Raw genomic sequence first — 23,788 nt, forward strand, 5'->3', positions numbered from 1 at the left:
TCTTTTCTTCATAAGGCCAGTGATAAACCTTAATGATAACAATAGCAGTAGCCCTCAAAATGTGGTCTGGGGACTTCTACGGGTCCCTGAGATGCTTTTAGTGGGTCCATGAAGCTAGTTATTTTTATAATCCTGAAACTTATGTTCCTTTTATACTGTTATTTTTTTTTTTTACATGAGTTATAGCAACAGATTGAATGCAGAAAAAAAGATTATTGGCTCTGTAATTCTTCCCTGAAGTTCAGAAAATGCCTTTAAACTCAGGGCACTTGGGTAGCAGATGAAGGGAGGGGCTCTCTCTGAATCCTCCTTATCTTTCTGCAGTTAGATCTTTTCTTGCAGGAACTTAGTAGAACCCCCCCACCCCCCCCACCCTCGCCCCAGGAATCTCCTCCAGAAGACTAACTGGCACCTCAGAGAGAAGACAGATCAGTGGGACCCATCCCACTGCCAGACTGTCCTCATCTCTTCACCAGGGAATTCATCTTCCTCCAAATCATAGTCCCCTGTGTTGACCACACTGCCCCCTCTGTCCTTAAGAGAGTATTTAAGCTTCCAAGTCCCACTGTTCTCCCCTTTTTTTCTTCTTGTGATGCTCTCATGCACATAGTAAATTTAGGCACCTTTTCTCCAATTAATCTGCCTGCCAATTGATTTCATAGATTTGATTATTGATTTTTCAGGGAGTAAAGGCAAAGCCTTTTGTCCCCTACAGTCCCAATCAGCTTGTTTTCTAGTCGTTCTAACCATCAGAGTTGATCTGAGCCATGTGGTCTACTGAAAATAGAATCCCATAGAACTGTACTGTTGAAATGTTTTATAAATGCTAATATTCAATTTTTTTCTAGGACTTTCAATCCTTTAAATCTTTAAAATGCAATTGTATAAGGGTTATTTCATCAGTCCGCAGCTAATAACTAAGGATGCTGTTATATGCTACTTTTCAGTATATACTTTTAAATGATGCTCCCAGCCATTATCAGAGATACATGTTATTAGAAAAGAAAATGAAAGTTTAATTTTTCTAGCACACTTACTCTGACACACACACACACACACACACACACACACACACACACGGGCCCTAGCTGTCCAGTTTCTGATTATATTGCATTAATTTTAACACATGTTCCATAAAGAATATAAGACCAATAATATATTTAGTGTTTATGTGTGTAAAGTGTCTTTCAGCTCATGGAATATGCAGCTTAAGCCTAAAGGTACTGAATTTAGCTATATTCTCGGTCTCACTTGGTGTTTTCTACATCATGAGTAAAAGAAAATACTTTATTTTTCCTGACACAGCCATCTACAAGCTAAGGAGAGAGGCCTTAGAAGAAACCAGTGTTGCCAACACCTTGGTCAGATTCCAGAGCTGTTAGAAAATAAGTCTCCTCAGAAGGATCCAGGTTTTCGGACAGCCTCAGCTACTTAGTGAGGCCCTCTGCAACTTAGTGAGACGCTGTTCCAAAATAAAGAATAAAAAATAGGGCTGGAGGTGTAGCTAGGAGGTACAATCCCATGGGTTCCAACCCCAGCACTGCAAATACATACATACATACATACATACATACAAACATACATACACACATACATTCATACATATTCGGATTAAGTGAGAAAGTGACAATTTGGTGTTGGTGAGTATTGGGAAAAAGGACAAGGGATGCAGTTCAACAGCAAAAAGAGACAGCTTTTAATAAGACTGGAAGCGATTCTCTGGCAGAGCAGAAAGAGCCCATGTTCAGCCTAGGGTAAGTGCTTTTCTGGGGAGGTGGGACAATGGGGGGGTATCAGTCCAAAGAGGACCTAATTTAGGACTAGAATAGATGACAGGTGCTGATTAGGTCAGACTGGTGCGGTTTTCAATCCTTCGGTGTCATATCAGCTCATCAGGTGACATTCTGAGGTTTGTTCTGCCTTTTATCCAGTGGGTAGTTTTCCATTAGTTGTTTTTGTCATTAGCTATTTGTGCAGAGTTCCTTCATTTTAGACTCTGGTTCAATGATGAGAAGGTAGAGCCATTTTCTCTTGGTGACTTCTGGCTGAGCAGGGGGTTGCCTTTGTGAGGGAGGGAGAGGCTCTTGTTGGGGTCTGGGGAGGAGGGGAGCAGCAGCCACTTGATTATCTGTCACTGGGGAGACTGCAGTTCTGCAGGGGGTTAGAAACCTCTGGGGGACACTTGTAGTACATGGTAAGAACATAAGCCCCAAGACCAGCATTCCAGGGGATCCAGGAAAGGGAGCAAGCCACTGCTGGAGGGGACTGTAGCCCCTTTCCAGCCCCTTTGAGGTCACGGGTCTGTATTCTGAGGGAGGCAGTACCATCTCAAACCAAGCTGATTTATTAGCAAAGAGACAGCATTGTTCTTGGAGAAGGGTGCTGATGCCTCCAGGAGCTGCCATTTTTATAAGTCAAGTCCTTGGCCCACACATAGACACTAAATATATTATTGGTTTTATTTGAGAGGAGCCCCGATGCTAGGGAGTCCATGTGATCCTGGAGATCAAGTGGTCAGTTACCTCTTTCAGGCTTTTCTTCTAGTCTTGTGGATAGGGTAGGAGAGAGGTATGCCATAGTGCAGGTTCCAGTCCAGTTGGTGTGGAGACAGAGATAAACTGAGGATCCGCACACCCAGAAAATGCCAGGCGTGTGGTGGTGACAGGCAGGGATGGAGGTCAGCCTTAAAGAATTTGGGAATCAAGCTTGGTATGGTGGCACATGTTTAACTTCATTACTCGGGAGGCTGAGCGAGGAGGACAGATTCCGCCAGTCTCTGCTACTCAGCGAGGCCCTCTGCAACTTAGTGAGACCGTTTCAAAATAATAAAAATAGGGCTGAGGGTGTAGCTCAGAAGTAGAAATGCTCTGAGTTCAATCACTAGCGCCCCCCACCTCCCCGCATATACACACAAATTGGGGAATTGGAAGTGTCATTTTCCAGGTCAGGTCATGGCTGCCATCACAAGGCGGTACTGGGGCCAGGCAGTATTATAACAGAAGAAAAGCACACATTTCTTATATTCATACCTCCTTCAAGGCTGAGAGAAGTCATTAGAGGAGACAGACAAATGGAAACTGAGGGCAGTTTGGAGGTCTGAGAGCCCACAGTGAGAAGTCGGGGGCAACCTAATCAACATGTGGGGTGTAGCCCACGGAACAGGGGTCTGGCAAAGGTCTAAGTGACTGGTGGCACAAGAGAAGGTGAGAGGCTCCCCCTTAAGATTTTTCTTGTCAAGGTAACCTTCCTGGATGGTTAGGAGCGTTTCTAGAAAGGCGCCTGAGCCGGGCGTGGTGGCCTAAGCTTGTAATCCTTGTACTTAGGAGGCTGAGACCGGGGGGGGGGGGGGGGGGGGGGGGGGGGGGTGTCGCAGGCTCAAAGCCAGCCTGGGCAATTTAGGCTTTCAACAACTTAGTGACACCCTGTTTTCAAGTTTCCAAATAAAGTTGTGGCAGGGGTGTAGTTTGGAGGTAAAATACTCCTGGGTTTAACCCCCAGTAAAAAAAAAAAAAAAAAAAAAATTGGAAAGGCGGCGGGAGACCTTTTCTCTTAGCTAGAGGGAAATAATATAGGAGGGCTGGAGCGAAGAGACTTACCAGAGGGAGTCTCAGGCTTAATAATGACTGCTGATGCATGCAGACAGGAACAGCAAAGGTTCGGTGGCAGAAGCCGCGTTTAACAGGTGAGACACCTGAATCGGACCGTCTGGAGTAGGGACCGAGAACTTCGCGGCGTTGAGAACTTACAGGAGAGACGCCCTAATCAGAACCTCACAATACCCGCCAAGGTGGAACTCTAGGCGAGTCACTTGGGGTGAGGACTGGAATCGAGGATGTAACACAGGAACCTCTGGAGATGCATGGAGGTGTCCTCTGTCCAGCGACTCTCCCTATTTTCGGCACCAAATGCAGGAGGAAAAGAAAGACAAGGGACGAGACTCAATAGCAGGTAGTTTTAAATCAAAGTCCCGCAGGGAGATATTCCAGGAGAGCTGAAGAATCCTGCAGGGATTAGGGTGGGGGCGGAGGGAGGGTTGATCCCAGGAGGACCTAAGGGCAAAGTAGTTGCGGATTGGGTCAGATCGGCGCAGTTTTCAATCCTTCATTAGCATATCAAGACGTTCTGTGGTTTGGATAGTACAGTAAAAGTGTTTTTATTGTCCTTACATGATTTCCTGCTTTTGTTATCTTTTATCGGGTAGTTATTTTTCCACCAGCTATTCTTGTCTTTAGTTATTGTGCTGTGTTCCTTCAATGGAGATTTAAGATTTTATTAACACTTAACTTCCTTTTTCCCAGGTTGAGTCTAAGGCGGAAAACTGCATACAAGTAGAATTAATAATAGTCTTATGTTTAGGGAAAAGGGATTTTCTCCTTCGTTAGTAATATAACGTTACCTTTTAATAATTGACTTTACTTGCTAAAGAGTATCATTAAAATACTAAGCATATAATAATATATATTGTATCCAAAGCTGGGTGTGGTGGCACACACTTTTAATCCCAGCCTTTGGGAGGCTGAGACTGGAGGATAGAGGTTCATGGCCAGCCTCAGCTACTTAGTGAGGCCCTTGCAACTCAGTGAGACCCTGTTTTAAAATATAGAATAAAACATACGGCTGGGAGTGTCACTCGGAGGTAGAATGTAGCTGGGTTACGTCCCCAGTACGGCAAAAATAATAATATAGATTATATTCAGACGCATCAGAATGGAAAGCAATAGTAATGCGCCTTATTTAAGGCATGAAGATGAGTATGGGAGAGATATACAAGTAATAAAAAATAATGAGGCAGTTCGAGTTCTTTACGGCGTATGCAAATTAGGTGACAAACAAGATGGTTTCTGATTTGTGACTATTGATGACGTCAAGTGTTTTCTATGTCCAATCAAAGTACGTCTATTTCATACCAAAAAAGCCATTGGTTTAAGCAAAAGAAGAACTGTAGCCAATGGCTCAGCTGCATTTTCGCGCCCTGTATTAACTATAAGTAGCAAAGCTTTGGCTTTCTTGGTATCGGTTGTATTTTAACTCCGTTCTAAGTATTTGAAAATGTCTGGACGTGGCAAGCAGGGTGGCAAGGCCAGGGCCAAGGCCAAGACCCGCTCCTCTCGCGCTGGGCTGCAGTTCCCCGTGGGCCGTGTCCACCGCCTGCTCCGCAAGGGCAACTATGCCGAGCGCGTCGGCGCCGGCGCCCCGGTCTACCTGGCAGCGGTGCTGGAGTACCTGACCGCCGAGATCCTGGAGCTGGCGGGCAACGCGGCTCGCGACAACAAGAAGACCCGCATCATCCCGCGCCATCTGCAGCTGGCCATCCGCAACGACGAGGAGCTCAACAAGCTGCTGGGCAAAGTGACCATCGCGCAGGGCGGCGTCCTGCCCAACATCCAGGCGGTGCTGCTGCCCAAGAAGACCGAGAGCCACCACAAGGCCAAGGGAAAGTGAGGTGGTCCACAGCAAAAGTAAAACCCAAAGGCTCTTTTCAGAGCCACACAACTTCCGAAGGAAGAGCTGTCTCACATTTGCCCTATGCGCTTTGCTTATGTCTCCCGAGTCCCGAACATCTTTTGAATTATGCATTCATTGCTTATACCCAAAGTGAATGGAGGTGCAAAATTAGGGCAATGTATGTGGGAATTTAAAATGAGTGCACAGCCACTTTACTGGAGATCTCTGGGTGGCTCTGAAAAGAGCCTTTGGGGCTTTGTTGCTATAATCACGCGCCGCCTTCCTACTTCTTCTTGGAAGCCGCCTTCTTTGCCTTCGTGGCTTTGGGCTTGGCGGCCTTGGGTTTAGCAGCCTTGGGCTTAGCTGCCTTCGGCTTCACCGCCTTGGGCTTGGCTGGGCTCTTGGCGGCCTTCTTGGGCTTGGAGGCAGCTTTAGCCTTCTTCGGGCTTTTGGTCACTTTTTTGACGCCAGCCGCCGCAGGCTTCTTCGCCTTCTTAGGCGTCTTCTTCACCGTCTTCTTCGCTCCAGCTGTCTTTTTGGGTTTCTTAGGGGTGCTCCCTGCGGGCTTCTTAGCTTTAGCCGCGCCCGCCTTCTTGGCCTTGGGTTTGGCCTCGCCGGAGGTCGCCTTCTTGTTGAGCTTAAAAGAGCCAGATGCGCCGGTGCCCTTGGTCTGCACCAGGGTACCCTTGCTCACCAGGCTCTTAAGGCCCAACTTGATGCGGCTGTTGTTCTTTTCCACGTCGTAGCCGCCAGCTGCTAAGGCCTTCTTGAGCGCGGCCAAAGAGAGGCCATTGCGCTCCTTAGAAGCAGCCACCGCTTTGGTGATGAGCTCGGACACAGGGGGTCCGGTCGCCTTGCGCTTCGCAGCGCCAGCGCCAGCCGCCTTCTTGGTAGCCTTCTTCTTAGCTGGAGACTTCTCCACAGGTGCCGGGGCGGCAGTCTCGGCAGGAGCGGTTTCCGACATGACGGTCCGTGAAACTGCTGAGGAACAAGACACGAAATGTAAAGACTCAAGTTTGCAATGCTGCTTTAGCCCAGCCCGGGGCTTATATAAGCCGGAGCTGGCCTGTGATTGGTGGAGCTGCCGATCCACCACCGCCCTCGGGCCGCCGCAGCGCAGGGTTAGATTTCAAAATTGTGTTTCTTAGTCCCTAAAATTTGATTAAATGCTTAAAACAACAGCCCGGAATTTGGTGCTTTGAAGCGTGAAAACGAAGATAACAGGCTTCAGGTCCACATACTGGTTTGTGTTTTCACAAATCAAAAGTAGTTGACGAAAGATATTTTTTTAAATCCCTTCAGTTTTTCCTAAGAAGACATGGGGCTGAAGGAATCTTGAAAGTTAGTTGCAAGTTGCAATAAGTATCCAATGAACACGATTTAAAAGGTTTTGTCCACAGATTAGGTTCTTGGATTTTGCAGGAGGAAAGACAATTGATTCTTTGGTTTGGGCATTAACTTTGCTTGTAGCTGTATTAAGTAACACAGGCACAGGGTTAGATGCCCACAGCCTGAAATTAACCACATACACCTTAAAAAAAAAAAAAAAAAAAAAACCGGTTCTGCTTCCTAGTAGATTCCACATGCTGCTATTTTAGAGAATGAGATTTTGCAAAAGTTCAGTTGTTACAGTGACTTCTTTTTCTTTGCATTAGGAAAATTGGAAACTGTGCTTATTCCAGAAACTAATCCATGAAGTCAAACTTAAGTTTAGCATCTTTTCTGATTGAATTTGCTTTAGAAAAACTAAAATCTGCAGAAACGTCTTCAAGAACTGCCTGAACTCTTAGAATAAAAAAGGTTTTCAGATAGGAACCTGGGACGTTTTCAAAGCTTTCTTCTCAGTGCTAACACTGACATCTCCAGCAACATTTAATAGGATGCCCCATTAGGGAATACTATTCTAAAGTATACTCATGTAGATTTATAAGAGCGTACTTATGGATTCGCGAGTATGCTTTTATACGTGTAGAGAATACTCTTCTATAGGCAGCCAGGATAAAAATGTGTTTTTGTGTGTTTAGGTGCAGGCGGACCCCCCATGTTGGGCAGTGGAATTGATTATTGAGTGAATATTATAGACGTTCAAGAGAATCAGAAAAATATGACTGAGGTAATGACCATGAGGTTAGGATGGGCACGGCACTTGCTATTTTGGGGGGAAGGGGAAATGGACAATTTTTTGTCAGTGTGATAAATGAGATGGATAGATTTAGATCCCTCATAAAATCAGGTTGTAAAAAGGTTCTTTTGACAATAAAAAAGTTTAATTCTTTCTTTCCAATGAAAAGCTGTGCAGAGCTTTAAGTGGCAAATATATGTCATCTCTCCAGAAGGCCCAGGAGGGGTTGGGGACATACCCATATCTGGGCAGAGGCCTGTTTTTTGTATGGCTCTTAAGCTAAGAATTTTTAAGGATAAAATATATGTATGTATATATCAGAGATCAATGTGACTTGCAAAAACTAAAATTACTTACTGCCTGGCCATTCTGCTGCTAATATTCTATCCAAGCACTTACTTCAATTGCTACTTTCAGAATATTTAGGGATGAACCACTCAAAACTCCACTACTAAGGGGTGGAAGGAACACAGCAATAACGGCTAAACTTCATTATTTACCAGCTGCCTTGAATTAATCCAAGAAAAATTCACTATCAAGATACCCAATAAAGTGAACTCTTACCAATGACAAACACGAACAGGGTAGTTACCTCCGAAGAGCATATAAACAGAGGTGACACTATGAAAAAGGGTGCTAATCTTAAATGCGTCGTCATTTATGCCTCACACTGACCACCTATCGGATAAGGGTTGTAAACACTGGAACAGGATTTAGTGCAACTGGGAAAGATAATTGAGCCCATTTTATACAAGGATTACTATACAGAAGCATGAAATTGCTAGTATAATACCGGTGGCTAGATATAACAATGTACTGTTGCGGACGCACCGTTTATCGAGTCTTGCTTTAAAGGGAAAAGTAGACTGCGTTTGTCGTAGCCTAGCCCTTTTTATGAAATTTTAGGGGCTCTGAAAAGAGCCTTTTGTGGATATTTCACTCTGGCAAGTGGAGACTTAAGCTCTCTCCCCGCGGATGCGGCGCGCCAGCTGAATGTCCTTGGGCATGATGGTGACGCGCTTGGCGTGGATGGCGCACAGGTTGGTGTCCTCGAACAGCCCCACCAGGTACGCCTCGCACGCCTCCTGCAGCGCCATCACGGCCGAGCTCTGGAAGCGCAGGTCGGTCTTGAAGTCCTGCGCGATCTCGCGGACCAGGCGCTGGAACGGCAGCTTGCGGATCAGCAGCTCGGTGGACTTCTGGTAGCGGCGGATCTCGCGCAGCGCCACGGTGCCGGGGCGGTAGCGATGGGGCTTCTTGACGCCGCCCGTGGCCGGCGCGCTCTTGCGGGCCGCCTTGGTGGCCAGCTGCTTGCGGGGCGCTTTGCCGCCGGTGGACTTCCGCGCAGTTTGCTTGGTGCGAGCCATAGCGAGGAGAAGCTGGAGCAACTGTTCAAGAAGAGTGAACTAAAGGCGCGTTAACCTCAGTATTTATAACAAGTCTCCCGTTCTGATTGGGCCGCAGGCTACAGCCCTCCCCTTTCCACCCACTGATTGGTTCCCGCGTAAATCTTCTAAAAGAAAGGGAAACGTTTCCAGCCTCTACATCAGTTTTAAGGAAATGGACAAAGAAATTCTTGATTAATAAAATAAGAACAGGCTTCTAGGATTTTTTCATGCATTAGAACTCTTCAGAGGTTGGTTTGAGTATGCGCCTGGCATGATTTTGAGCCAGGTGCGTCATTATTAATATTGACGAATTTCAAAGCCGACTGACATACACGAAAAGGAACGGTGAAATACTTGTGTGTGGAATGTTTGTGATTCAAAATTGACGTCGCGTCATGCCGGCACTTCTCTCAAATTTGATCATCCCTAAAAACCGCTTTAAACTATGAGCTGGCAAACTTTTCCTTAAGTCGTTTTGAGTTGTGAAGCAAGTAAACCACAGGAAGGGGATCGCCTTTTCTTTAACGTGTAAAACCGCAAGATTCGGGTCAAAGCCTAACTTGTTTTTGTACATTTGGAAACAGGAACCCGCAGTTGTGGAGGTACCGCGCTCTGGTGTCAACCCTGAAACTTCTGTCCTAGCACAAACTGCTGCGGTTTCCCTCGAACCAAGGGGCCTAAACATTCTTGCCACCTCTCATGCTAATGAGTTACGATTTTTTCTGAGTATCTGGGGATAGAACCCAGGGGCATTCAACCTCCAAGGTACACCTCATGCCGTTTTGTAATTTTGAAACTGGCCCTCACCGAGTTGTAGAGGGTCTAAGTAGCTGAAGCTGCCAAACCCATCATCCTCTGTGGTCTCAACCTCCCGAATGCTGGGATTACAAGCGTGCGCCATCACGCCCGGTTTAAAGTCGACTTTACTTAAAGGAAATCAAGGAGAAACCCCCCGCTTTTACTCTCGGGTGATAGTAAACTTGTAATACAGTGCGTACAGCTTTTTAAAGATTTGGTGGGCGGCCCTGAAAAGGGCCTTTGGTAATTATCATAGCTGAGCCAGGGACTTAGCCGCCAAAGCCATACAGAGTGCGGCCCTGACGCTTGAGCGCGTAGACCACGTCCATGGCGGTGACGGTCTTGCGCTTGGCGTGCTCGGTGTAGGTGACGGCGTCGCGGATCACGTTCTCCAGGAACACCTTCAGCACCCCGCGGGTCTCCTCGTAGATGAGGCCGGAGATGCGCTTCACGCCGCCGCGGCGAGCCAGGCGGCGGATGGCGGGCTTGGTGATGCCCTGGATGTTGTCCCGCAGAACTTTGCGGTGGCGTTTAGCACCGCCCTTGCCAAGGCCTTTGCCTCCTTTGCCGCGTCCAGACATGGTTGCTGTGCTTCAGTTGTCGGCCTCAGGCGTAAGATAGTTTATATAAGGGTCTCTCGGACCTGATTGAGAACCGAACGCGCGCGCGCGCTTCTGATTTTGTAAACGCCCGGCGGAAGTCCCGCCCATATACCTAGGGAAGAGAAAGGGGGGGGGGAAATGGGTGGTGCTTGAACCTAAAAGCGCGCGGTCCTTGTTCTGTTTCCCGCTGCGCTTCCCCATTTTGGGTCAGGACTTGAGTGTAATGTAAGTTACTTGTGGCTGGAGTATTTCAGCGGCCATGAGAGCGTTCCCGACATCGCGCGGATTTGTGTAGCAGTCTTTAAGTTCTCTGCTAGCACGTAGCCCGCCTGGGCGGCTGCTCAGGTCCCACCTTGATCAAGTTTGGTTCCCCCGCGACGCCACGTTGTGGGAGGGGTGATTTTTAATATTTCCCTCATTCCAAGGATAGTTCATCTTTTCGTTAGCAAGTCAAGCAAGTGAAAGTGCATCTCAGAGACCCAGAGGGTTCCGCTAGAGCCGAAAGAAATCTGTGCCCAGAGCCTCCCTTAGGTTTCCAAATAAGAGGCACAGTGCAGAAGCCAGGGTGACTCTGCCAGAAGGAAGTCTTTCAAAGGCACTGTCTTGCCTCCCTGATCCAAGTAGGACTGGTGTCCTCTGGCCCTCCCAGCTCTTCCCAGTCAAGTCGTTTCTCCTGCCCACCTTCTTCATTCTCTCCTATTACCCCACTGTCTGTTAGGTTTACCATTCATGTTTCAAACGTGCATGTTTTTACTCCTTGAACAAATGCCATTTTGTTTCAGGAGTCAGCCTCTCCGAGTGTGTCTCCTCTGTGGTTATTGTGCATGCAAAGCGTCGCGTGCTCCTGTGCTATTAGATCTCGCTGAGCTTCCAGGCTGGCCTTCTCCCCCGCAAAAAAAAAAAAAAAAAAGGGACCCAAGTGTTAGGGCTGGAGATGTGGGGCGGTTATCTTTTGAAGTGCGCTCAGCAGTCCCTGTGGAACTATTTAAAAACGAAGTCACAGTCTGCCTTAGTAAGTAGCAATTGTTGAGTGTGTCTAAAATGAACATTTAACCTAGAAGTGCCCCGTTATCTGGTGAAGAAAATGATAGGGGAAGAAGAAAATGATAGGGGAAGAAGGAACTTGCAAATTAGGATAAAGAAATTTCTAAAGGGAGAGGCACGTTAAATATGCACAACTGGATGGAAAGCCCACAGAAGAAAATTGAGGTGACGCATATAAGCCATTTTAAAGGAAGAGGGTAAATTGTAGAAAATACATAGGGTAAATTAAAGGGAAGCAAAGGTCCTGTAGTAAAAGTTGGTATGCTGATTCTAATCTCAGGTGATGAGAAGGAGCTCTTAAGACGAGAGGAAGGACATGGTTGCTAAGAAAAATTCTTTTACAAATTAAGGGTTTGCTCCGTTTTGCATTTTGTTGTTATTTCTATTTCTCAAAGAAATCAACTTGAGATAATTCCCTGACCCAAGCAGCACATTTGGAGTGGAATATTCTGGTCCACTATGTAGGACTCTGTGGTTTTGATATTGGTTTGCTTTGGAAACATTTGCATTGCTGAAGATCTTACCTCCCGCCCCATCCCCCCCAAAGCAAGTTACAGAAACCAGTCTCTTCCTGCAAGGCAAGTAGTAAATAGAACTCTCTCCAAAGCCAAAGAACCTAGAAGTCACTCTCCTTTTAACCTTTAAATCCCTCATTCCAAAAGGCCAGGCCTCACGCTAATAGGAAAGACCGCTACAGAAATGGCAAGAATATGGAGCGAACAAAGCTGGCTGGGTTTCCCTCAGTCTACTACCAAACTCTGCACTCTTCCCCCTATCACATTTCTTACAGCCACTTTTCATAAAATTTAATAGGCATTTTCCCCTGCGCCCTCGGGTCTATTTCTACTCATGGTTCCTCAGTAACTTAACGTAAGCCACGTCCTTTGCAAGTCGCCTAAGAAGCACTGATTTTCTCTTGTGGAAATGGGGGCTAAAACCCTGGGAAATTAAAACTCAGTAGCCTGGTTCTAAACAGGAGACATTTCAGCCGGATTGTGGCAGCGCTCTCATTGAGAACCTTGGTGGCTCTGAAAAGAGCCTTTGGTCAAATGAACCGAAGGTTGAGTCAGCAGCTTATGCCCTCTCCCCGCGGATGCGGCGCGCCAGCTGGATGTCCTTGGGCATGATGGTGACGCGCTTGGCGTGGATGGCGCACAGGTTGGTGTCCTCGAACAGCCCCACCAGGTACGCCTCGCACGCCTCCTGCAGCGCCATCACGGCCGAGCTCTGGAAGCGCAGGTCGGTCTTGAAGTCCTGCGCGATCTCGCGGACCAGGCGCTGGAACGGCAGCTTGCGGATCAGCAGCTCGGTGGACTTCTGGTAGCGGCGGATCTCGCGCAGCGCCACAGTGCCGGGGCGGTAGCGATGGGGCTTCTTGACGCCGCCGGTGGCCGGCGCGCTCTTGCGGGCCGCCTTGGTGGCCAGCTGCTTCCGGGGCGCCTTGCCGCCGGTGGACTTGCGAGCTGTCTGCTTAGTGCGAGCCATGCTGAAGAAAGCAGGAAACGAGAAAAGCGCGCCGCCAGCAGCTTTTATACAGTGGTTCTGATCCTGATTGGTCAGAATTATTGCAGGATGAATTTGATTGGTCTTTAACCCAATCTTTGTTTCCAACCACTGAATTATTGCAGGATGAATTTGATTGGTCTTTAACCCAATCTTTGTTTCCAACCACTCCTCATAAGGGTGCTGCTTTCTTGCTTTTTTAAATTTCATTATTCTGTGATTCTGTTTTCTGTTTTTCGAGCAGTCATACTAATATCCCCCCAATTAAAAGAAAAATCGGCGCTGAAATTAGTGTAAGTCCGTCTGAACTGTCCCTAAAGGAAAGCATTTTCACTGGAGTCTCTTTTACTACTTCAGATAACGTATTTCATGTAGAATGATGTATTCATTATTCTGTTTTTGAGTTCCGTTTGATAACTGTTTAACGACTGCACCAAGATCCACAAATAAGACGATTTTCCTTTTTTCTTTTTCTTTTTTGGTGGTACTGGGGTTCCTGAAAACCCTTCTATCTCCGGGCTACACTCCCAGAACTATTTTATATTTTTTTATTTGGAAACGTTATCTTAAGCCAGCGCGGCTGGCTTCGAACCTGGCGATCCTCCTGACTCTGCCTCCCAAGAGCGGGGATTACAAGCGTGCGCCACGACGCTCCGCTAAAACGATTTTCAAATACATTGGCACATTGGCCCTTGGGACATGGAAAGTTTGATTTGCCCAGCATGATTTGGAGATATCAAGTAGCTGCTTGTTACGTTAACCGTGTACATCATTTTCTCTGACCTCGCAAAGCGATTAGTCTCCTGCAGTTAAGGTATATTTTGGATGGATAAACGGTCAACATATTCATACCTTCGGGAGTAAGTAAAATGCTCAACCCTGTAACTTGTTTTGTAGAAAAGGGATAATGCCCGAGGGTAGGTTTATGGTCTTACGAGTTAAAACAGGTTTTTACCCGACTTGCGTTCATGCTTATGAGTTACCGCTTGTACTTCGACTCGGCTTGTTAGCTACTTCAGATCAAGAATGTTTAGCTCTTTCTTAGAAATGGTGGTGGCTCTTAAAAGAGCCTTTTTTTAAAACACCTTTTGAGGTGAGACCTCACTTTCCCTTGGCCTTGTGGTGGCTCTCGGTCTTCTTGGGCAGCAGCACCGCCTGGATGTTGGGCAGGACGCCGCCCTGCGCGATGGTCACTTTGCCCAACAGCTTGTTGAGCTCCTCGTCGTTGCGGATGGCCAGCTGCAGATGGCGCGGGATGATGCGGGTCTTCTTGTTGTCGCGGGCCGCGTTGCCCGCCAGCTCCAGGATCTCGGCGGTCAGGTACTCCAGCACCGCTGCCAGGTAGACCGGGGCGCCGGCGCCGACGCGCTCGGCATAGTTGCCCTTGCGGAGCAGGCGGTGGACGCGGCCCACGGGGAACTGCAGCCCGGCACGGGAGGAGCGGGTCTTGGCCTTAGCGCGAGCTTTACCACCCTGCTTGCCGCGTCCAGACATGATGTGCTCTTTCAGGTCCAAGGAACAAGGATACTGAGGCAGCCTGAGCTTGGTTACTTATAGTCACCACAGGGCGCGAAAATGCAGCTGTGTCATTGGCTACAAGTCTTCTTTCGCTTAAACCAATAGAATCGTGGTTTTCGAAATACGTTTCATTTGATTGGACGAAGTTAGTAAAGGATGTTTGCGAAAGAAGAGGAAGTTCTACGCCTGGAACTTTTTACTTCTGTTTTCCAAATTTTGATCGCTTACTTTTGAGTTTCTCTGATGGTCTCTGAGCTCGACAATCCTCTCGTCCTGGAAGTTCCAGACGGCTGTGTGCCTGCTGCTGCCCGGGGAGCTGGCCAAGCACACCAGCAGTGCCTAGTGAACTCGCACTAATCAGGGCACAGCCAGGGAGGCTGTGAAAGGCTTTATTTGGAGAGTAAAACTGAATTTTGTTAACTGCGGGAATGCACGGGGTTCTGATTTCTCGGTGTCCACGTCCTGCCGTCCTGTAATGCTGCAGAGATAACAGGGCGAGTCAAAGTGACAAGCCCAACAGGGACCTTAAAGGCCAGGGTAGCTCCTTGAGGGTAAAAAGTAAGACAAGGAACCAAGTTTGGGAAAACTGCTTTCTTAAGACCTAGTCAGCAGGGCCTGAGCAGGGAGGGAGGGGGCGCTTGGGCTAGGATCTGAGACCCTACAACAGAAGCCGGACAACCTCACGTTTAAGGAAGCGGCCCCAGCAAAGGCCGCCGAGTAGGAGGTGAGCGGATAGCGTGGGCTCGCTGGAAATACTCGGGAGACCTTCAGCACGGTCGAAAGTCCTCCCGCTCCCTTTCCATCTCAACGGTGCCTGAATTGTCCTTCCCGGCATTCCATAGCATTAACAGCCTCTGCCATCTGCTATCCGCTTTCTCCGGTGGACCTCTGGCATTGCAATTCTCGTTTCCAGGTAGAGCAACGTACGTCCTTGCACCACAGCCCCACTCAGGCTTCAGTGGCCACTTTCCTTCTGGGCGGGTGGTCTCTGTCTCTGAGGTCGTCCTGTGTCTCAGGCCACTAAGAACTGAAGGCATGCTGGCTGGCCAGAGGGTCTTGCAAATTACACGAATTTATTGTTCACTTTCTTAAAACGAGGGTTCTTTCCCTGTCCTGTGGCCCGCCACGCTTGGTGCACTGGGATTGACAGCGTCCTTGGAAGGCTGCTTTGCTTGTTTGGGAAGCAACTTCTCTCTTTCCTTGTATTCCGGAACTAGCAGGTCCTCTCCGGTCATCTTGGCTCTCTTACCAAACATTTCCCCATTTTAGCGCGAAGACACCCCGCGCAGCCGCGGGCCAGACATGTTGGTCCTCTCCTGCCATCTCGTGGGCAGAACCCGAAGTACAGGTGCAAGGCACTGCTTTTTCCAGCCAGAAAAAAAAGGCTTCCTCCTGACTTTATACTGACAGTCAGTAGGACAGAGCTGGTCGCCATTCTATTTTCTTTTAAATTAATTTCTCCTAGAGTAATTTCAACATGGTCGAGGGGAGGGGTGCGGGAGTGGGGGAAATAAGAGTCCAAAAGAAAAACAATCCAAAATAGTCTATCCTAAAATAAATGAATAGGATCATGCTTTCTAGTTCTGGCCTTCAAGATAATAAATACCTGGACGTTTCCTGTGAACTTGAACGCCTAAGGAAAACGATGATCTGGTTTTGGCTAAGCTGCTGTTCGAGTCCTCACCTGGCTAACATAAACGTGTACATCTCAGTCAATTTGCAGGTTTTCTTTCCCTGTGTGTGTAGGGGGTGGGGGGACCTTTGTTTCGGTTTTGGTTTCCCCTCCTTCTCCAATGTTTGACTCTCAGGCCCTCTTTGCTGGTTGACTTTTCTTTTTCATTAGTTTCTGTCTCTTGGTCCTCCTTTGCCAGTTTCTAACTATGTTCTACTAAAACAACTTGTATTCGTTTGACAGGGTAGACATAACATACTACAGACTGGATAGATCAAACAGCAGAAAGTGAGTTTCCCATAGATCTGGGGGTCTGCAGTTCAAGATCAAGGTGTGGGCACCTCTGGCTACGCTGAGGCCTCTCTCCCTGGCTTTCTGTCTGTGTACACTCACCCCTGTGTCTTCCTATTGTAAGAACATCAGCCCTACTAAATTAGAGCCCCACCTTTATGACCTCCGGCTGTTTAGTTACCTCTTTAAAGACCCTGTCACCAAATAAAATTGCACTGGAGGACTGAGCATAAATGTATTAGTCTGGGCAACACAATTCAGTCCAAGAGAACACTTAAGACCATTTTCCATGTTTTGATCCCAACCTACTATTCCAAATTCTCTTTTAAAAAAGTCTACATTTAGTTTAAATTACAGCTAAAGTCACAATTGTGATATTTTATTTCCTAAATGAGAATTCCCACCCTGGAAGTAGGAATAAAACTGACAAGACATTAGAAACCCTGCCTCATTGCCACAAAGAAAGGTGCTCTTTGCTATTTTTCTAAAACCCACACCTTCTGACACTACTATTTTTTTTTTTAAGGGGTTCTTTTTTGTCTTTTTGGAGCCAGGGATCAAACCCAGAGCACCACACCTAGAAAACAGGCACTTTGCCCCTGAGTTACATCCTGGCCCCCTGACACTACTATTTATTTATTTATTATTTATTTATATGTTTTTTTCTTATTTTGTGTACTGGCGATTGAACCCAGGGACATTCTACCTCCAAGCTATACCCTCAGTGCTATTTTTTATTCTTTATTTTGAAACAGGGTCTCACTAAGTTGTGGAGGGCCTTACAAGTTTTTGAGGCTGGCCTCGACCCTGCAATCCTCCTGTCTCAGCCTCCCAAGTACTGGGATCACAAGTGTGTGCCACCAAGCCCGGCTTATTTTTCCAGTTTTGATAGAGATATGGACTAAAGACCCATTTCACCATTCTTTTAGTTTTTCTATAAGAACACCTGCTATACAAGCACAACAAATTTCAGCTAACACATGAAAACTGACAGGGCCAGTGGGAAATTAGAAGAGCTGAAGAACAGAACCTGAGCAGGAGTTTAATTGCTGGCATCTTGCAGCCTCAGACATAGGGACAGGGAGGCTTCCAACCTTTCAGATGCATTTTCATATGAAACATTCTAAATTTTGAGTACGGGCAACTAAATAAAAATTATACCTGTTGTAGGTCAAACAAACCAGAAATGACTACTGACTTTGCCCAGGCCTTCAATCTGAAGTGGAGATCTCTGGATATTAAATTAACAAGTTTTGTGCCCCTGACAAGCTGTTAGTCAACTCTGAAGTCAAGGCCTAGATTAAACGCCCAGACCTTCCTGGGCTTCTAAATCCTCTGCTGAAGGGAATCCATTTTCTACCTGGCTCCTCTTAGCACTGTACAGGGCTTCACACAGTAGGCATTCAAGGGCTATTTTTTTTTTTTTTTTTTTTTGCTTGTTCAGTAAACTGAAAAAATGAACTAAGAAAAATAAAATTCTTAGCTCACTAACAGCAATGTGGTGAAAGGCTTTAAAATTTTTGTTGTGTATTGAACAATTATTTGAATGGATGAACACACCCATTCTTATTCTATGTTTATTTGGGGGGGGGTAATTGGGGATTGAACCCAGAGACATTCTCCCCTGCGCTACACCCCAGCCCCCCCTTTTTTTTTTGGCTGTTGTTGGGTTTTATTTGTAAACAGGATATCACTAGGTTTCTGAGACTGGTCTTCAATTTTCAATTGCCCTATCTCAACTTGAAGTACGGAGATTACAGGCATGCAATGGCACATTTATCTTATTATTAATTAATGTTATTTTATTTTATTTTATTTTTATTTATTTTATTTTATTTATTTATTTATTTATTTTATTTATTTTTGTGTGTGTGTGTGTGGTTGGTACTGAGGTTCCTGGAAGCCCTTCTACCTCCGGGCTACACTCCCAGACCTATTTTTACATTTTTATTTGGAAACAGGGTCTCTTAAACCAGCGCGGCTGGCTTCGAACCTGCGCGATCCTCCTGTCTCTGCCTCCCAAGAGCCGGGATTACAAGCGTGCGTCACCACGCCCCGCATTAATGTTATTTTAAATGAATGGATCAGAGTTGTTGCATTAATGAGACAGAGTTGGGGTTTTACTTTGTATATTCAATGTGGAATGTCTAAATTAGAATGAGTCTGTCGCCTCACCTACCTTTGTCTTCCTGTGGTACACTCTCTTTAGCCTGTTGTCCTTTGGTCCTGCCTCTAAAACTCTCTCCCTTCTTCGATAGTTGTTCCCTTCTCTTCTGTCTTAAAATAACTAAAAGTAAAGAAGAAGGCAGCGGTGGTAAGAACCGCACACCCCGGCCAGGCTCTTCCCCCTTGGTGCGATCCCTCCTGGCCAAGACCCTCCCTGGATTCCTCAGCTGCGTTGTCTCTCAGCCTACAGCCCACTTAAATGAGACATGGGATCTCAAATTATGTTTGAATCAGCTATCTAAATAAGTCATTGATTTCATTTTTTAAAGTTTATCTCCACTTATTTGTGAGAAGTAGAATCAGTTGTCTTGTAGCTTAAAAGAATGTCATAAAGATTATGATTTTGATGGGAAAAGTAGATGTCAATGTGCATCTTATAAAACAACGCATTTATTTTAAGGAGGAAAATTATCACTGGCAGACATTTACACTTTTTTTTTTTTTAAAGACAGGATTTTAGTATTAGTTGCTGTGTCTATTTATGGTGCTGGTTGGTGGCAGTGTCAGTCCTTTCTCCAGCTGAAAAATCACTTTTTGGCACCCACCCACAGGTAAAAGTAGGTCCAAAACTAGAAGCTTGGCATGGAGAAATAAGTAAGTAGCACAGCGTAGATAATCATAAATAAGGTAACACGGCTTTTTTTCCCTTAACTCACATTGCAGGAATGTGTTTATGACCTTATGTCAGTTGTCGCTGACGCTCTTCTTTGTACAACAGGATTTCTAAAAGGTGAGGGGAAACTACATTCCAAATTGGATTTGTGGCGAGAAAACAATTAGCAGAGGATGGTTTCGATCCATCGACCTCTGGGTTATGGGCCCAGCACGCTTCCGCTGCGCCACTCTGCTTCATGTTGAGAATGATTCCGATTAAAACTATACCATTACCAAATTACCCTCAGACGATGGTCTTTTTCTTTTCTTCTTCCTTTTTTTTTTTTTTTTTTGGTCAAATAGAATAATTGGATTGATTCGTCCATCAAGAGAAGTTCAGAGAACATACACTCTCAAACATTCCGATAGAAAGGAAATTCGACGTTTCTATAAAGAAAACAGCCTTTTGCTAACGTTTGTTCCTTTAATCTGGAAAAAAGCTGCTTGAGCAGAATATTTGGGTTTGCTAAAAATCACAATGAGAAGGTATTTCACATCTGAAATGTAGCAAACTTTCAAAGAACTTAAAAGAAAAAAAGTTCAAAATGAAGATTCTTGCATTGGCCGGGAATCGAACCCGGGCCTCCCGCGTGGCAGGCGAGAATTCTACCACTGAACCACCAATGCTTGGCACGAGTGTTTCGCCGCCGGATTTAAGACTATTCTCTGCGTCCGTTTTTATTTGAGTGCTAATATATGTTTTCTTTCCAAAAATACATTTAGATCGGTTTTCACAACAGAAGTTCTTAATGCTCTTTTTCCCTTTCGTTTCAGGAACAAGCATCTCAGGAGCATCGGGGCAGCGCGGGAGGCGGGCACGGCGGGTCAGCCCCAGGGTGCAGCCCCGCGACGCCAGTCCCGGGCGGGGAGCCGCGGGGCTCGACACTGGGAGGCGCTCCTCCCGGGGCTCTGGAGTTAAGGGAATCCTGAGAAACCCCGCAGAGAGTGAAGAGGGAGAAGCCTGCGGAGGAGGCCAAGGAGGGAGGAGCCTGGAAGCAGGATCCAGGGGACTAGGTGGAGGAGGTGGGAGGAGTCCTGGGAAAGATCAGCTTCATGCCTTTGAGTTACTTTTAACACCCATTTAGCAGCCACTCCCTTTATCTCTGCTATAGATAAGGCCTGCAACAGACTGGAGTCAGAATTGTTGCATAATTTGTTTCTCAGAAATGTGGAGGCCACTTTGATCCACTTCTCACCACTGAAACCGCTGACTTCCCTTGGGCCTGCGGGAGGGTCTGATTCTACAGCCTTTCGGATAACCCCATTACCTCTGTGCTCCTAATGTTCATGAACTTTTACAAATTAGCATGCCTTCTTGCGTGTGTGTGCGTGTGCGTGTGCGTGTGCGTGTGCGTGTGCGTGTGCGTGTGTGTGTGTGTGTGTACTGAAGATTGAGCCTAGGGGCATTCTACCTCTGAGCTCCATCAGAGTAGTAGCTCTGAGTAGGAGCTACTGGGAGGTAGCCTGAGGTTTTAGTTAAGGAAGCCCTTGCCAATATTAGAGTTAAGGGAATATTATATAAGGTTAGGATAAGAAGGTAGCAGTTTGTGTAAGCAATGAATTGAATAAATGGGCAAACTTCTTACTTCTGTTATAACCTGCTTAAGACCCTGGCTGAGGTACCGGAGATAAGTGTCAAGAGATAGCTACCTCCCAGTCCTACTTTATTAAGAAATAGGGTCTCGCTAGGCTACTTTTATTTAGAAATAAGGTCTCACTACTTGCTGAGGCTGTGCTCTCTAACCCCCCATCCTCCAGACAAAGCCTTCTGAGTACTAAGATTGCCGGTGTGGGCCCCCTCACCAGGCTGAAACTCCACTTTCAGGGCTCGCTGAGGGCTCGCAGTGCCCTGGAATGTATCCCACAACTGAGAAGCATTCAACCCTCACACCTTAAAAAAGAAACGCCCCATCTTCTGCACAATAGATTGGCCTGAGGACAAATGAGAGGGTGGTGAAGTATGGTAGAAACACCATATCTCTCTATCTCTATCTCTAATAATAAAGAGAGCCCTTTTGCAAATGTGCTGAGAGTCCCAACCTTTGTAAGAAGGTCCAGGCAGGTCCCACACTTCCCCAGGCAGTCAGCACTGCAGGCCCTTTACCCTGAGGAGCTGGCCTTCTTTGCTGGCAAAACCCCATTCCCCAGGCTCTGACTCCCTCCACCTCATAGCCACACATGTACTTTCTCCCAAAGGACATAATAAAGATAAAGCCAACTTGGAGAAGTTCTCAGATGGCCTCGATAAGTATCTAGATGGATTCTTAAAATCAGGCCAAATTTTTCATGTAACTTGGAGGGATGTCATATTAATCCTAGGGCAGACCTTCTCTCTCTCTCTCTCTCTCTCTCTCTCTCTCTCTCTCTCTCTCTCACACACACACACACACACACACACACACACACACACACACTGTTCTAGACAATGCCATCACTTATGGAGATAATGTTTATTCAACTGATTCCTCTCGCAGAGCAATCAGGTGGTACATCCTCAAAATCCTAAGTGGGTCGGCAGGGTGGCGCACGCTTGTCATCCCCACACTTGGGAGGCTGAGACAAGAGGATCGCACAGGTTCGAAGCCAGCCTCTGCTACTTAGTGAGGCTCTCAGCAACTTAGTAAGGCCCTATTTCTAAATAAATAGAATATAAAAATAATAGAATATAAAAGTAAATAGAATATAAAAACAGGTCTGGGAATATAGCTCAGAGGTAGAAAACCCCTGAGTTCCATCCTCAGTGCCACCAAAAAAAGAAAAAAAAAAAAAAAAAAAACCTAAGTGAGACTCTAATTTGGAGGAATAGAGATTCACAGCTGTCTTTCTATTTCTCTGTAGCAGAAGGCCTTTAAACAGGCAAGTCCAAACCCCTCAACTGTATCAAACTTTCTATCATTGACCAAGGACCATAGGAGAATCTCAGGATGTTTCTGAAACACCTAAGGGAAGCTTTAAAAAAGTCTACTGTAGGAATGCAGGAAGAAAAGTCTTCCCCAGCCTGAGGTTTTAGTTAAGGAAGCCCTTGCCAATATTAGAGTTAAGGGAATATTATATAAGGTTAGGATAAGAAGGTAGCAGTTTGTGTAAGCAATGAATTGAATAAATGGGCAAACTTCTTACTTCTGTTATAACCTGCTTAAGACCCTGGCTGGGGTACCGGAGATAAGTTGAAGGAATGCAGGAAGAAGAATCTAAGATATTGACAATACTAGTATAGGGAATCTACTAGAAATAAGAAAGCAGGATATTAGAATTAAAATAGGACCCTTGTAGAAGTAAGAGAGTAACAAAAACATGTGAGAGTACTGTGAGGAAACATTCCCCTCTCCTGATAAAATTAAAATGTGAAGAATTAACCTAGAATAAAACTGTGAGTCTCTGCTTCGGTAACCCCACTTGCCAATATAAAGTACAACTTGTAAGTTCCTGCTTATGATAACTGCCTGAGTTCTGGCTTCTGTGAAACTGCTTGCTTATGTCCCAGCTACCTTAATGTTAAAAGTTGTTTTAATTTAAAAACCTAGGTTACTATTAGAAATTATTTTAAGGATAGACTTGTTTTTCAAAATTCTTGATGTTAAGAATTGTTTTTTAAAGTTTGAGATATTTTAAAATAGTATAAAGTAATTTAGGGAATGAAGCTATTTTTCTTGGAAGTGAGGCCCAAGCTCACCGCAACTTTATCTCAAGGAAGCACCCGGAGGGCTCCTCAAACGGTCAGTACTCAGGGGCCGAGCTGAAGGTTGCCATAGTAACCAAGCATAAAAGAGAAAGTCACTCTTTGGCGGGCAGTGACGTAGAAAGGCTGTCATTTAAGACTATTTGCTGTAATTCAAGTGTGTGTGTGCTTTCTTTTGAAATTATTGGTTGTACTTGTTTACCTTTTTATCTGATTGGTTATATCCTACCTTTTGGCGGGCTGTGACGTGTGTAACCACCCCTCCAGGGGCTATAAAAATAGAGCCTGAAGTGTGCTCAGGGTCGAGCTCCGACCACTTTCCTTGCTGTCTACTGAGGCTGAACGCTAGCTCGGCCAGAGGCTCCCTCTGGTAGCTGCTGGGCAATTCCTCTACTGACAGTCAAGCTAGTGAAGGAGTCTCGACCCTGGCATGCCAGTGAGAGCTGCAGCACTATAAACTCTGCTTGTGAGTTGCAACCTTGGTGTGTCCTTCGTTATTTGGGTAAGGGGGTGACTCTCGGACCCTAACAAAGTGTCAAGAGATAGCCGTTTGTCCAAGCAGAGGAGATAGCCATTTGTTTCAGACAGGGGTGAAAGAATGTTGGGAGCTGTAAAAGTTTATCTGACGGGAAACATCTGTCAGCTAGGGGCGGCTCCGGAAGCACAGGTGCACATCCCCCATAGGGAAGACAAAGGAGACCCTTGGCGGGCAATGACGTAGGGAGGCAGCTCTGTGAAACCATTTGCTGTAATTCAAATGTATGTGTAATTGCTTTAAACTTAGTGCTTGTATTGTTTACCAGTTTAATTGATTGGATGTATCTTTTGCGGGCTCTGGTGTGTGTG

At 46.1% G+C, this 23,788-nt stretch overlaps 6 protein-coding genes across 6 annotated transcripts; 1 reads left to right on the plus strand and 5 right to left on the minus strand.

The window, feature by feature from the left end:
* Positions 1-5,049: 5,049 nt before the first annotated feature.
* LOC308273572 (histone H2A type 1) lies at positions 5,050-5,442 on the plus strand (the record flags this gene model as incomplete). Its single annotated transcript, XM_080710761.1, has 1 exon — positions 5,050-5,442. One exon carries the CDS (start codon positions 5,050-5,052, stop codon positions 5,440-5,442), a length of 393 nt encoding a protein of 130 aa, XP_080566887.1.
* A 286-nt stretch (positions 5,443-5,728) lies between these two features.
* Positions 5,729-6,409, minus strand: H1-5 (H1.5 linker histone, cluster member; the record flags this gene model as incomplete). The annotated part of the gene is made up of 1 exon (XM_080710814.1): positions 5,729-6,409. The coding sequence occupies one exon, from the start codon at positions 6,407-6,409 to the stop codon at positions 5,729-5,731; it is 681 nt and encodes a 226-aa protein (XP_080566940.1).
* Positions 6,410-8,523: 2,114 nt separating this feature from the next.
* On the minus strand, positions 8,524-8,934 carry LOC308273630 (histone H3.1; the record flags this gene model as incomplete). The annotated part of the gene is made up of 1 exon (XM_080710880.1): positions 8,524-8,934. One exon carries the CDS (start codon positions 8,932-8,934, stop codon positions 8,524-8,526), a length of 411 nt encoding a protein of 136 aa, XP_080567006.1.
* Positions 8,935-10,022: 1,088 nt separating this feature from the next.
* LOC308273687 (histone H4) lies at positions 10,023-10,334 on the minus strand (the record flags this gene model as incomplete). The annotated part of the gene is made up of 1 exon (XM_080710941.1): positions 10,023-10,334. The coding sequence occupies one exon, from the start codon at positions 10,332-10,334 to the stop codon at positions 10,023-10,025; it is 312 nt and encodes a 103-aa protein (XP_080567067.1).
* Positions 10,335-12,473: 2,139 nt separating this feature from the next.
* LOC308272755 (histone H3.1) lies at positions 12,474-12,884 on the minus strand (the record flags this gene model as incomplete). The annotated part of the gene is made up of 1 exon (XM_080709713.1): positions 12,474-12,884. One exon carries the CDS (start codon positions 12,882-12,884, stop codon positions 12,474-12,476), a length of 411 nt encoding a protein of 136 aa, XP_080565839.1.
* Positions 12,885-14,003: 1,119 nt separating this feature from the next.
* Positions 14,004-14,396, minus strand: LOC308272826 (histone H2A type 1; the record flags this gene model as incomplete). The annotated part of the gene is made up of 1 exon (XM_080709840.1): positions 14,004-14,396. The coding sequence occupies one exon, from the start codon at positions 14,394-14,396 to the stop codon at positions 14,004-14,006; it is 393 nt and encodes a 130-aa protein (XP_080565966.1).
* Between the last annotated feature and the right edge of the window lie 9,392 nt (positions 14,397-23,788).

This window comes from Muscardinus avellanarius (assembly GCF_963383645.1).
Source record: "Muscardinus avellanarius genome assembly, chromosome: 14".
Lineage (NCBI taxonomy): Eukaryota > Metazoa > Chordata > Mammalia > Rodentia > Gliridae > Muscardinus > Muscardinus avellanarius.